General features: G+C 47.8%; 1 protein-coding gene across 3 annotated transcripts in view; it reads right to left on the minus strand.

The window, feature by feature from the left end:
• Wdfy4 (WDFY family member 4) overlaps positions 1 to 14,690 on the minus strand; it is a 254,176-nt gene that overhangs the window by 126,591 nt on the left and 112,895 nt on the right. For all 3 annotated transcript variants that reach the window (XM_006976744.4, XM_076544367.1, XM_076544368.1), the window contains 7 exons: positions 13,121 to 13,285; positions 9,706 to 9,909; positions 9,035 to 9,149; positions 7,412 to 7,569; positions 5,715 to 5,953; positions 3,182 to 3,303; positions 986 to 1,171 (listed from right to left, as the gene is read on the minus strand). In XM_006976744.4, the coding sequence (XP_006976806.1) occupies positions 986 to 1,171; positions 3,182 to 3,303; positions 5,715 to 5,953; positions 7,412 to 7,569; positions 9,035 to 9,149; positions 9,706 to 9,909; positions 13,121 to 13,285 (1,189 nt within the window). The remainder of the gene's footprint in view (positions 1 to 985; positions 1,172 to 3,181; positions 3,304 to 5,714; positions 5,954 to 7,411; positions 7,570 to 9,034; positions 9,150 to 9,705; positions 9,910 to 13,120; positions 13,286 to 14,690) is intronic.

Genomic DNA, 14,690 nt, shown 5'->3' on the forward strand with positions numbered 1-14,690 from the left:
CGAGGCTTTGTCCTCATGGTTGGATCAGCGCCTTATAAAAGGGCTGCAGGGAATGGGCTCAGGCTTTCTCTGTCCTTCTGTCCCTTCTGCTAGGCAAAGACACAACATCCCACGCACACCTTGGGGGATATTACAACAAGCCCTGACTTGAAAGTAGACAGATCCCTTATCAGACAGCAAGTCTCATACCCAGGTGTTGGGCTTATTGACTTTTAGAACTCTAAAAAAATTGAATTTCTGTTATTCATAGATTATCCAACTTATGCTTTTATCCAAGCAGCACAAATAGACTAAGATAGACATATTCACACATATTTTCCAGAGCAATTTGGAAAGTCAGTTAGATAAGGACTCTAGACCTCTGGATGGTAAGGCAATAGGCATGCAAACAAGTAAATCTTGAGACAGTATAACTTTGTGGTGTTGAAAGACTTTAAAGAAGCGTATGAATTTTAAAGAAGCCATCTCAACCTCCCCCACAGTAAAATTCAAATCTCATTGCTGGGTCGATACTATGAAGAAAAAACATTCGGTCACTCTCATGCTACTGTTTTACGGGGAGTCATTCACTTCATGAAGTGACAGTACACAGCCTGAAGCTCAAGGCTGCTGTATAACATAGAGCACAGATTTAAAGCTGAGAGGTGATCATCAGGGCCAGACCTAGTTCTCCAATCTCCCAAGCCTTAGCTAGATCCCTGAACCAATGACTGGTCCCTTAAAGAGACTATTGCAAACTGCCTGCTTGGTTGGTACTTCCAGCCTTCCTCTCCCCCAGCAGGCAAACACAGCATCTGTGCTCCATAAGGACAGATAAGAAATGTTTCTGTGGCATAATCACACCCACCAAGGGCATGGAACAGCAAAGGCCCTGGCCCTAGGTCCAACCCTGGATAGAAAAGGCTCTGCCTTTGGGTAGAATCTTGGGAGATTTGGCTCTCTGGGACCCAGGAGTTTTCATTCCTTTACTTCAGTGGACAGAGACCTAAGTAATGCTGCCAGGCTCTGAGCATCGTCTCCTCCCAGAGTGGGGTGACCTCTTCAATCTTCACTTCATTCTCCCCAGCCTTCACAGAAAGATCGATCTTGAAGGCATCCTCCAGGGTCTGCCGCCTCTGTGCCACCAGCTTCTGCCAGAGTGCCCGCACTGACTTCTGGATGTTGTTCTGGACTAACAGAGAGAGTACATAGCACAGTGAAGGTGGCCTCCCTAAACGGTGCCAAGAGGGCCACACACAGAACATCACTTCAAGATGTCTTGATTGATTGCTTCAGCTTGGCAAGCTGCCTCAGAAGTCAGTATGTAGATTCAAAGCTACCAACATCCATGTCATCTCGATTCTTCCTTCTTCCTGTGTTTAACTACATACAGCCAAGTCCTGCCTGCCTCTTGTGCCCAAATCTAGAAAATGAGATCAGAGGATCAAGGTGTCTCTCTTCAATCTCCAATTATGTCTGATACCAGTGATATCCCGTGTATGACTTCTCAGTAGCTAATGGGTTACCATGAGCACCTCCTCACAATCTCCCTAGACATGTTGGTCTCTCTGGAGAATAGAGCCCAAATGCAAGGCTGTGCCCAGGTGGACCAGTTTTTTCCTAACATTGAATTTGCTTCTTAGACCCTTGCCTGTTTAGTGTTGTGAGATTTAGATGTAGACATGTCTACAAAACAGCTCTGCCTGGTACACCAAAATCACTAGTCCCTTGAAGTACATCTGAAACTCCTCCTCCAGTCTTAAACCACTGGTCCCTCTCTGGTGATAATCTCCTAGAATCTCTCTCTCTCTCTCTCTCTCTCTCTCTCTCTCTCTCTCTCTCTCTCTATCTATCTATCTATCTGTGTGTGTGTGTGTATGTGTGTGTGTGTGTGTGTGTGTGTGTGTGTGTGTGTGTGTGTTCAGGTGCATTCAGACATGTGTGACCGTGTGGAGGCCAGGGATCAGTGTTAGATGTCTTTATCACTCTCCACCTTTCTCTGACTGAATTGGCTTACTGCTTTGGATAGAATGATTGGCCAGAAAGTCCCCGGAATCCTCCTGTGTCCACCTCCCCAGTGCTGGGATTACAGGTGTTTGCCACTGTGGTCTTCTTTTTACCTAAGCAATTAGGTAAAAGGGGCCAGAACTCAGATTCTCAGACTTATTCAGCAACCCTTTTGCTGACTGAGGTACTCTCCAGGCCTGGAGTCTGTTTTGCTAACCCAACAGAGATGGACACCTGTTCGACCTCCAGCAAATTCCAGAGTGGACCCATTCATGCTGCAATTGACACTGTGCTCACACAAAGTCTAAAGCCACAAGCTTCCGATACTGGAAAGGCTTAGGAGTCTCTATGACCCCAGCCCAGATGTGCTCATCCTGATGTTTTATGTTACAGGTGACACAAGGCAAGTGGCACAGACTTCAGATCAAGTGGCTGAAGCTTGGGCCTTCTCAGTCAAGAGAATGAAGTCCTTCACACTCATGGATGTGATTGTCATGTGCGTGCGTGCGTGCGTGTGTGTGTGTGTGTGTGTGTGTGTGTGTGTGTGTGTGTGTGCATGTGCGTGCGTGTGTGCGTGTGCGTGTGTGTGTGTGTGTGTGTGTGTGTGTGTGTGTGTGTGTGTGTGTGTTTATATAAACTGGCAAGTCTGAGGAACAAAGCTGAGAGGTAGCAAGGAACTAGTTGAGATGACACATCAGTTTCAAATTAAGGTGAGGAGTCAATGGATTACAGTAAGCTAAGCTTCCTCTCCATCTTTTTATTCATCCTTTTATCTTACCTTCCATCCTTCTATCCACCCATCCATCCATCCATCCATCCACCCACCTATCCACTCATCCATCCATCCCTCCATTCATGCCTCCATCCCTCCATCCCTCCATCCATCCATCCATCCATCCATCCCTCCATCCTCCCACCCATCCTCCCAGCCTCTCATCCACGCCTCTATCCTCCATTCATACATCTATCCATCCATTTCCATTCTATCAAGCCTACACAGATCACTCCAGTGCCCTTCTTCCCAGCTCGCTGTGCTGTCTCACCCCTCTAGAATTTCCTAGGGTTTCTCTTGACCCCCTGGAAGTTTCTTTCATGTTATTTGCATACTTCCCTTGGAAAGATCAATGGAATAGTGCAATACTGCAATGGCTGCAATCCAACCCCGTTCCCGCATGGAAAACCCAGCAAAATGTACCATCGCTCAAGCTTGGGAGGCCTTCCTCCTTTCTGCCTTTCTCTTCTTCGTTTGGAGAAAGGAAGACTTGATGATAAGGAGTGATTCTGGGCTTGGGCTCCAATCCAAATCCTTCCGGATAACTAGAAAAAACAAGGGAAATTTCACCGTAAACTCAAGTTTCCATGAGATGTTGCCATGGCTCTTTATTGTAAGAGGCCACCCCTAAAACTCAGTATATATCAACATAGAAAAGCATGCCAAGTCAATCTAAAAAAAAAATCATCATAATGATGTCCACAGCTGATACTGAACAATGGCTTTACAGTCAACAGAAAATGCCTTATCGTTATAGATTGTCATAGCTTAGGAAATTCTGCTTGTGCCTCCAGTAGGGTCTCTGAGTCATCTCTTTGTGCCTTCTCCCTGTCATCAGAACTGGCACTCCCAAAGCATGGATACTTGACTCTTTTGGGCTTTCATGTCATCCCACAGTGCCAGGGCTAGTTTCCAGGGCCTGTAACTGCACAGGGTCCTACTCTTTGAAGGACTCTGTTATCACCATCTTGAAAACATTAGTAATTTGTAAATATACACTTCGTGTTTAATGTTGCCAGGGCCCCCCACTTCGTACATCCAGTTCTGACCGGGGCACAATCATTCACACACTAGGCTCCCCAGAAACCTTCTCCTGTGGCAGCCTGACTCACACTAGTGCATGTGCCTTCTTCCAGAAGCCCTTCTCAGCCTCTGAGCAGAGAAAATATTACAATCTGTAGTTCTAATCTGAAATAGCTAACAAAGAAATAAAAATCTGCCCACGTACAAGAATGGCCACTGTTGAAATTTAGAGAATAGCCTGTTCTACAGAAGGGCCTGAAGAGGATGCCAACCCCAGTGTGCAAAAGGGCATTCTAGTCCCCTCACCTGGGTTCCCACATAAAGAGACAAGGAGAAGCCTCCAGAGTTAACCATACACTGAGAACGGATCTTTTACAAATTAAAACATGGAAGGTGAAGTGCCCCCTCTGGGGTGGAGGCTTCCCCAGGTCTCTACTTAGACCAGGCTAGCCTTGACCTCATGATCATGGTGCTTCAACCTCCCGAGGGCCGGAATCAGGGGCCTGTGCAATGCTTGGCTTCCTGGAGAGCGTTCAGCTGAGTTGGTACTAATGATGGCTGATGTTCAATAGGATTAGAGAAGTCGCTTTTGTTAAGTGATTAAACTTATCATTTATACTGACACTATGATCCAGAAAGGCTACATTGGGCATGGTGGTGGATACAAATAACCATAGGATCATAGGGGTGGAGGCAACGAGATCAGGAGTTCAAGGCCAGCCTCAGCCACATAGCAAGTTTGAGGCCAGACTACGCTACTTCTCAAAAATAAAACACAGAGGGGGAGAGAGATGAGTGGGAAGTTAGTGAACACCTGTAATCCTAGCATGTAAGATGCAGGGGGATTGATATGAGTGTGAGGCAGCTTGGTCTACATAGTGAGACCCCATCTCAACAAATGGAAGGAAAGCTGAAATGGCAGCATCTAATGCCCCGCTGTCTCTTTCTCCCTCCACTCAACACAGCTCTCACGATGCGAAGCCACACTCACAGGCTCGGTGTGGCCAAGCATCCCCAGCCTGACAATGGGAGTTCAGAGGAGTCCAGAATCTGAAGCTTTTCAAAACAAAATGATACTGCAAGCTAAAATCCTACACTTGACCTCACGTGGGGTTCTCAAACAAACAAACGTATCAAACATAGTGTACAAAATTATTTCCAGGCCACACATGTAAGGTATATTTGAAACAAATAAACATGGTGTTTACTTCTGGGTATCATCCTCATCTTATTTCATTTTTCATACATATACATATTCATCATATATAGATATAGATAGATATAGATATGCAAATATTCCAAAATTTTTTAAAAATCCAAAATATGAAACACATCTGGTCCCAAGCACTTCAGATGAAAGAGTAAATATTCTCCACCTAAATGTACATAGCGATGAGCTGAACATACACAAGGTCAAGTGCCATGGATTCAAATGGGGCTTCCAGAAAGGGAGCCTATTCCACAGCAGCTTGTCAGTGTTTCTTAGGCAAACGTGTTTGTTGATATTGTTCTGAATCCCATGCATATTGTGTGTGGTTTTCTGCAAAGAAAATTATTCCTAGCTTGTATGGTACATTGAATTATGAAATGTTTTCCATACTAAGATTGCATTTATCAAATATTAATGTTTCTGAAATCTGGCTATATAAAAAAATCAATGTGTATGTTTAATGTTTGCATCTTCTGCCTCAAAAATGAAACCAATTAAATATCTTAGAATTGTGGAAATAAGATAAATCATATTTTTTGATGCCTCTAGTCACACGGACTTGGGGATGGCTTAGCTATTATCAAACCCTGCACACAACTTCAGCTAGCCAGCTAAACAGAGCCCTCCTTTCATTTATATCGACCTCCCCTAGATAGCCTTCCCTTCTGCGATGTGCTCTTCTGCACTGACCCCTGGCACAGGGAAGAAAGCCTCAGTTCCTACCTCCTTGCATTCAGCAGCAAAAGACAATGCATGAGGCACAGGAGGAAGTTGACGTTGGAATTGTAAGTGGCAAAGATAATGTCCCAGTGCTCCTGGAGGAAGTCCAGGATCCGGAGGAGGCCAAGGCACTCAGACAGGGACTGCTGGGGCTTGGAGAGGCAGTGCAGGACGACTTTGTTCAAACTGCTGTATAAAGCGCTCACGGCAGTGTCCCTTTGGGAAGATGGGTTCTCGATGACCTGCACCACCAAAGGAAGATACATGTACTCAGGAACAGTTTGCAGCTTTACACACGGACTCACTTTACAACAGAAACAATGCCACCAAAAAGTCACACAGTCAGAGAAGCTTCCATACATAGAGGGCAACAGTTCATGCAGAGAGATTCGTGACTGGTCAGTACGAGGAGACTAAATGACTGTTGAGTGCTTGCCCTAGACAGTACCTATATCGCCCCTTCCAATGGCCCAGGACATCACCCAAGAGGGGAAAGAACGACTGGAGAGCTGCAGGATGGGGCGAATTCTATGAAATGTCTTCTGGGCATAATGAGCTACGTACAGCAGCTGTGGCTACCAGCGCATGAGCTGCACAAGACTGGGCCCCTTGACATGCCAGCGTAGATGGGCAAGAGTCTGAAATGGTCCCATCTTTCCCAGAGGAACTCTAGGCAATTAATAGTTGCTGGGAGAGAAGGAGCCACATTCCTCAGAGGTACATGACCTCGTTCAAGTAGTGAAATGAATTCACACAAGGCATGAACTGAGTAGGGGGACTTGGGAAGAGTAAGAAGTTCAGTAGGAGGAGAAGGGAGAAGAAAGTGTGGTTGGGAGGACTTTGAAAAAGGCATGAAATTGTGAACAAATGTATTTTTCAAGTGACACAATTGTCACTAGATTTCTACACCTTTGAGCCTCCATTGAAGAGAAGGATCAATAACGGTAATTGACAGAATTCAAGTAGAAACTCATGTAAAGACAAAGAAGCTAAGAGAAGACCACAGCCATATTTTGGAAAATGGATTTAGTAATCAGAAGTTTCTGAAACACTGGTCGTGTGGCTGACATTCAATATGTGAAAATATACTGTTAATAGCTGTGTTGAAAAACAGGTACATTATTAATAGTCACAACAATATTGATCATTGCAAGAGTAGTTAACCACAGTCCCAGTATTGGTAAATATTATATATTTTGTTGTTTGTTTAGTGTTATATATTATATATAGTTAAATATTATTATATAAATATTTCAATGCATCACTTCATTTAAATGGCATGATATCATTTAGGGATGAGAACCTGAGGTCAGAGTGGTTAGGTGGTCAGCAAGGGTCACCTGGGACACCTGAGCTGTGCCTTTCTCTCCCATGTCCCTTAAAAGAGTTGGAGTCATTGGACTTCATTTAATTTATTAGCAACTCAGGGGAGGCTGCAGAGGGCCAGAGTATTGGGGGCTCCACAAGTCCATTCATCCTCTACCAGAAATGCCAAGGACAGGAAAAGGGGACTGCGCCTGAGAGACCACGCTTTAGAGTATGCAGTAACTACCAAGCACTCCTCAGATTTTAAAGAGCCTCCTTTTCCCCTACCTATCTTGGATTCTGTTTCAACTCCTGGACAAAAAATCCAGCACAACCAGGAGGACCCAGTCCATCAGCAGGCGGCTTCTTACCACCTTGGTGACCCAGCTTCTTACCACTCCGATGTGCTCTATGATGAAGAGGAGGATGTGCCTGGGATCTGCTGAGAACATCCCGCTATAAAGCTTCTCCACCAGCTTCTGGGTGAAGTAGGAAATGTTCGCCAGGGAAGGAGCAATGGCAGCGTCTGGGTTTGACTGAGGCTCCTTACTTCCTGGGTGGGGTAAGGAGACAGACTGATGTTAGAATCCAATGGGTTTCTTCGCCCCGCCGTCTATAAATCCCTTGTGGTGACCGTGTCCTAGTCACCTGTGTGTGCCAGTGTTCTGAAGACGGAGTCTCCAGTAGGTGCACAGTGAACACATAATTTATTCAAAGCAAACCGATCTTGATTAAACCAGTTAGTGATATAAATCAGAGGATAAGAAGACAAGCAAAATAATGTCTCTTCTGGGGGTTCTTAGACGTGAAAACGAGAGAGCTGAATGTTTAAGGCAGGTGAGAAGGGGACCCAAGGCCATGCTGCCATGTTGGACTGATGTGCAGGCTAGTTTTTAGTCAACTTGACACAAGCTAGAGGTCGTCTGGGACCAGAGAACATCGGTTGTGGAATTGCCTCCATCAGAGTGGCCTGTACGCAAGTCAGTGGGGCATCTTCATGATTAACGATTGATGTGGGATGCCCAGCCATTGAGGGTGAGAGGACCCCTGGGCATCTAGTCCTGGGTAAGAGGAGAAAGAAAACTGAGCAGTTCGGGGAGAGCAAGCTGCTAGCAGCTTTCCTCCATACTCTCTTTTTGCATCCCTGCCTCGACTTCCTCGGTGATGGACTGTGACCAGGTTGTGTAGGCCAAGCAAACGTTCTCCTCCGCAAGCTGCCTTTGGCCATGGACTTTTATCACAGTATAGAAAGCAAACTAGAAAACCAAGGGAAGAGCTGCAATGAGAAACGGACAGCCAGACTCATTTACACAGCAGGTAGTGTGTTCTCCTCAGTGTGTGGAGATCTCAGATGATTCCTAGAACCACCCTGAGTTAACCAAGACTATCCACAACACCGTCCAGAGACAGAGCCAAGACAAACACTGGGTTGCCATGTCAACACTCTGCCTTTACTACCCCCTCCCCTCCTCGGTGCCAGACATCAAGAGAAAGACACACACAGGGTGGGAGGAGAAAACCCTAGAGGTAAGCTGTGTTATGTGGGATTCCTGTGGCTCAGAAAACACTGGGGGGACATGGGCTTGATTTTGAGAAGAAACCTCAGCTGTCCTGTAACTAAGGTCTCAAGTGCTGAGGGATGGTGGCAGCATCTTCATTTGGGCCTTTCACTCAAGAAGGGTTTACTGGGCAGTGAATCCCTCATCAGCATGATTAAAAAGCATCAGAGTCTGTTAGGCTCAGTTATCTCACATTCCCACAGTAAGGAGTCAGGTGTATGATGAAGTCAGAGGAGACGGATTTGAACCCAGAAGACAGAAGGAGTTTCTACCTCAGAATGGCCCAACTATGACAGGGGTGTCACAGAAAATAGAATCTATGTCAACAGAGGTCAACAGACTCTTGCTGAAGATGTATGTGGAGATGGACATGCCAGGGGATGGCAACACTCAGCCTGGGATTTTGGTGACCCGGTGAGCTGCCCAAGACCAGAAACAGAAACTGCAGAAGCCACTCACCTCTTAGGGTCGGCATGCTACCCCCTCTTGTGACATAGAATATGTCCATGGTGGAAAGGAGGACCTCAGACTGGAAGTCCCTCTTCTGCTGACAGGTGACACCATCCGGAGAAGCCTGAAAACATGGCCTGGGACTGAGACAGCAGCCATGAGTTATCATGGCCTCTCAGTGACCATGTATGGGCTCCGGCCTAGTCAAGACTGCCTTTCTCTTAGGCACTGAGGCATTGTCCTCTGATGACCCAGACACCCAGGAGGTGATGCCCTCTCCCAGAGTGAAGAAGCAAGTCTGAGGAGTGCACCACCACTGGGCACCTGGCAAGTATCTCAAGGTGAAGTTCACTCTGGAATACAAGATGCCACTTCCCACTGGGACCAGAGCTGAGACCATCTTTGAACAAGCTTCTGCCCCACAGTTCTGCTTCTCTTCCCATTCTCCCAAACACCCACTTACAAAGCACTTCCACAAAACACTCCACTTCCGAGGACCTCACATCTATTCATCCGTTGCTCCACCAAGGTCTGAGGTTCCCAGGCTCCACACCAGGCCACGCAGTACTAACAGACAGTCTCCCAACAGCCAGCTAGTCTCTCCAGTCTGGGCATGCCCTGCTCTTATGGGCCAGTCCCCTCCCCCTGCACACAGTCCAAGAACACCCCTTCTAACCTACCTCCAGGAGCACCTCCAAGGGTAGCCACTGCTTGGGGCTGGACACTCCGAGCAGCAGCTCCCTCAGGAGGACTTGCATGAATTCTCTCAGCTGCCTCCGAGCTGGATGTGACTTCAAAGAAGCCTGGAACTCCTCAGCAGTACTGCTGGACTCAGCAGAGGCCTCAGGACTGCTGGTGTCTCTAGAGGACTCGGACATTGCCTCCTGGAAGACAAGCGATACAGCAGTGTGGTTGGCCCTGCCTGGAAGCCTTTTCCCACATGCCACAGTTCAGTGTGGGCAGGGTTCTCCTCAAGCCTGACTCCTGCAAGGAACCCTGCTCTGCAGAGGCATAAGACTGGCCTGGGGTTAAACTGCCTGTGACGTGGCCACAGCTGTCTGAGATGCCCTTTGAGAGTCAAAGGGTTAGAGACCAGCAAGCAGGTCTAGAGTGCCATACTGGACATGACGATGTCTGACTCTGGAATTCAGCTCCTGCCCTGAGTCCCCAGGTCTCCACCTGCTCCAGCCCCGCTAATGCTGACAGACAGCACCCCCAGGTGAGAAGGACAGAGAGGCAGAGCTGGAAAGAATCTTTCCCAGATCTCCAAAGCTGTCTGGAGCTTAGATTCTCACTGAAGATTTGATGAAAGAAAGAAAGAGAGAGAGAGAGAGAGAGAGAGAGAGAGAGAGAGAGAGAGAGAGAAGGAAGGGAGGAAAGAAAGAGAGAGAAGGAAGGAAGGAGGGAGAGAGAGAGAGAAAAGAAGGGAGGGAGGGAGGGAGGGAGGGAGGGAGGAAGGAAGGAAGGAAGAAAGAAAGAGAAAGAAAGAAAGAAAGAAAGAAAGAAAGAAAGAAAGAAAGAAAGAAAGAAAGAAAGAAAGAAAGAAAGAAAGAAAGAAAGAAAGAAAGAGAAAATCCGGCAGGGCTCATTCCCCTAGATAGCCCAGGATGACATGGAGATACCAGGAAGCCAAATGACAGACCGAAGGACACACGGCCAGGGACTCCTGACTCCCGCCCCGTGAACTTTTCATGTGCCTTCATCTGTTGGTACCTCCCTTTGCTCATTCATAAAATTAATGCAGCCATTCTTAATTAAGCCATAAAATGAATTTAATGGCACCTAGGGACGTTGTGACTGCATTAATTAGCTCCGTGCGGCCTCGACTGGAAAGATGCCATATAAATTCCCCACAAATGGAAAGCTTTTGGCCGCCGGCCGCCTGCAAGGGCAGGTTCTGTCGCATTGTGTGTGTAACAAAGGCCGGGCAGGGTGGACTCAGTTGAGGCGTGGTTGGATGAAGGGTACACCAAAACCAGAGCAGAAGCCCAGAGGAGGGGCTGGCTTGGCCCCCTGGGGTAATTTTTGGCTGCAGAAATGATTTTGTGGAGGGAGGGACTTCTTCTACTTCCCTCCCACAGCAGCAATGACAGGTGAATGTGTGGAGGAAGCACCTCGGGTCAGAGTGCATTTGGTTTAAATGACAAACCGGGCAGACACAGGCTGAGGCAGCACTCGGGTCACAGTGCCCGGCCATGGGCTTTGGGTGCCTGGTTCCCTTCCTCAGACCCACTGAGCAGGGTAAGAGCACACTGAAGGACTGTCCTTCTCCCTGCTTGGCCCAGGTCACCTGGTCCTTGCATGTGGGCCTCTCCCAGCTGCAGCCAGCTAGGGCTTCTTTGGGTCTCTGGATTTTTCACTCTTACTTTTCTAGTGAGTTACTTGTGTTTATATGAATTTGTCAAACCATTGTGTGATCACTTTCTCATTTTTTACATATCTTCTAGCCTTTATATTTAATCTCTTTATTTAAACTAGACATGCTTGTCCCTTAGCATCTACGGGACTGTTGCTTTCAGGACCCCTGAAGATACCAAAGTCCCCAGATGCTCAACTCCTTTATAGAAAATGGTAGCGTGTTTGCATAGATCCTGTTCCAACCTCCCCCCTCAAGCCCCTACGCACACACCTTAATATTTCATCTCCACATGCATGGCAGTGCTTAATGTAACATTAATGCTATTAAAATGCATTGTTTGTGGGATGATGACGAGAAAAATCAGCACATATTGGGGACAGATTAAAAACAAATTTAATATCTAAACGTCTTTTCATCTGAGTCTGGTCGCACTCCCAAACACAGAGCCCCTGGTTACAGAGCACTGGCTAGACTCTTCGGTGCTGGTCAGCTGCGTATTTGAAGCTGGCCATAATGGAAAGGACACAGGTTTGGAGGACCGCCGCTTGTTAATCCTGGGAAGGGTAGCATGTCTCAGTCTTGCCACCCTTTGTTCAGATGGGCCTCAGGACCCCACACTCAGCCCAAGGGCACAGAGGGTCATTTTGCTTTCTGAATCGCTGTGTTCTCTTGCTGACCCTGCCTTCATCTGGTGCTGTGCGGTTACACAAGGTACCATGTTCAGACTTGTACACCAGGGGCCTCAGGAGATGAGCTTTGTCACCATGCACACACCTCCGAAAAGGACTGGATCGGGGCACTTCACTTACCCACTAGCTTTTTAACGTGGCAATGAGCAGCCACTCCAAGCTCAACCCTGTGGAAGTCAGGGACCATAGGCCCTGCTTCTACTATGCCCTTCTAGCCATTGTTACGATTTTCAAACAAGCATGGCATCTCCCTCTGGGTCTCTGCTTCCTAATTCACTACAGCCGTGACAAAAGTGTAGATTTCTGCCCTTCTTCTTCCTGTATTTGGTTCTCTGCCCCAGCTCTGGCCTCCTGCTTTCACCCAGCTATCTCCTCGAGGATTTTGACCCACCTGATCCCACAGAGCTCGGACTCATGCACCTTTGACCTGCTTGGACTGCTTCTCTGCCTCAAACTCACATGTCTTCCCCAAACCCCACTCTGACATTCCAGCAATCAAGACTGAAGACCTCCTCCTCTAGACCCACACGAGCCCTTGTGTCCTGTCTCTTCCTGGTCTGTCTAGCTTTGAGTTGGGCCCTCACAAACCAATGGCCCAGAAAAAGACCTGGTTCAAGCCCAGGGGGGGGCTGAAGACACAAAAAATGCAGAGGACAAAAGGTGGAGAGTGAAACAATGGTGCCACATATTCCCTGTCTATGTCACAAGTGGCAAGAGGCCCCTGGGTACTAGTTGCCCAACACCAGGGTGGTATATAGTCCATATATATTTGGACTTGAGTTGTGATCAATATCTTAGTATTGAGATTTTGAACAACTGAAACAGACAACGAACAAAAAAGCTGGACTCTGGGGCTGAAATTGACCTTGAGCTGCACCTCAGTCAAGAAAAGGGAAATGACCGACATTGTTTATTCAGTGTTCAGTCAAGTTGCTTAACGTGCATTTTAACTTTGGGAGGTAGGGAGGTACTCGGTCCTTCACCCGTGAAGGATGATAACGTTCATAGCTGCTCACCCTGAGGCCTCAGAGCAAGGCAAGTTCCTACCTTCTGGGCTTCTGGGGGGAAGGTGATGATGGCCAGGGTCTGAAGAAAGTCAGGGGTCCTCCATGCCGGGTCCTGGGGGCAGGAGCGGTGCACCAGACCGAGGAACTGAAGAATACTGCTGGGGAGTGTCTGCTCCCAGACGTTATCTCCAGAACCTGCAGGGGGCTAAGGACACACTCTGTGAGACAGGGCACGAGATACAGCCTGCAGCATGAGAGAGACAGAGGAGCTGGAGTCCAGGGGGACCACCTTCCAGAGACTCCATATGACCCTTTGCTGGCAGTTGTCTAAGACAGCTGGGCAGCATCAGGTGCTGCTCACAAAACAGGTGTGGACATTGTTCTAAGTGTTTTACACACAATCCTTCCCTCACCCCCAAAACCTTTAGGGAATAGGTTCCATGCTTACCTCTGTTTTGAAGTTGGAAACAGAGGCCTGGAAAGGTCCACTCCACCAAAGACTATGCAGTAGGTAAAAGTCAAGAGAGCCTAGGAGATCTGCTCTGTCCCCACACTATCTCTGCCCTATGGACTTGGCATACTGGATTCAGGGGAGAACATGCCTGTCAGTGCTCAGCCCAGCTTTCCTCACCCCAGAGCGGATTTCTCCACTAGATACCAACCCACACTGGGGCCTACCTTGTCTGCGTAGGGCTTAAAGAGACCTATCCTTGCCAACCAGGAGCCTGGACTGTATTGTGCCGTGCTGTACTGAGCTGATTCCCAGTGCCACATCTGGGCATGAGTTTCTTCCCACACTGTGATCTCTTCTCCTCTGGGCTTCCTCCACCTGAGTCCTGGCTGACCCCAGTGTCTTCCTGGACCCCAGTTCCCTTGTCAAACATACTCAGCCACCCATCTAGAAGTCAACCTATGCCCCAGTCAAGACATCCAGCCACTGTCTGAAGTCTTGCGATTCTGAGCGCCTGGAACTTCAAACTGACCAGCCTCATCCTCATGTTCCTTCCCTGCATAGCCACACCAACTCACAGAATCAACACTCGGCCTATGCCAATGACTACAGGTAGACAATGGTGCCCTTCCTTGAGAGTCCTGATTGGTTGATTGCAGCTGCTCTCATACATGGATTCCTTATTTCCCCAGCAGCCTGTCCCCTGGTCCTGACCTGGTATGCTTGGGTTGGAATGTCCTGTTAAGTGCTCCAGAGGGCCTGGGCTGTACCTCATGCGGGAGAACTAAAATCTATTGTATATAGAAGGAAAAAGTAAGACATGGGAGGCCCCTAGAATCACATGTCCAGGCGCCATGTGAGTCTAAGATGCACTGGAGCACATAGGCTGGGAGAAAGTCCCCACGACAGCCTGCATCTGTGGGTTCTGCAACGTTGGGCTTAGAGGTGAGTGCAGAGAAAGGAGTTCCCAGGGCTCCCTCCAGATGGAGTCTTGCCTCTGCCTCTTAATAATGCTGTGTCTGGGATGAGTCTTCCTCTCCCTGCACCTTGGGTTCCAGTTCTGTCAACTGAGGACCATGCTAGGCCCCTTTTAGAAGATTGTTGGTTGTTGTGAGGATGAAATGAGAGAGTGTAGCCATGTAGGTATTTTCAAGTTACT

Source organism: Peromyscus maniculatus, chromosome 9 (assembly GCF_049852395.1).
Source record: "Peromyscus maniculatus bairdii isolate BWxNUB_F1_BW_parent chromosome 9, HU_Pman_BW_mat_3.1, whole genome shotgun sequence".
Classification (NCBI taxonomy): Eukaryota; Metazoa; Chordata; class Mammalia; order Rodentia; family Cricetidae; genus Peromyscus; species Peromyscus maniculatus.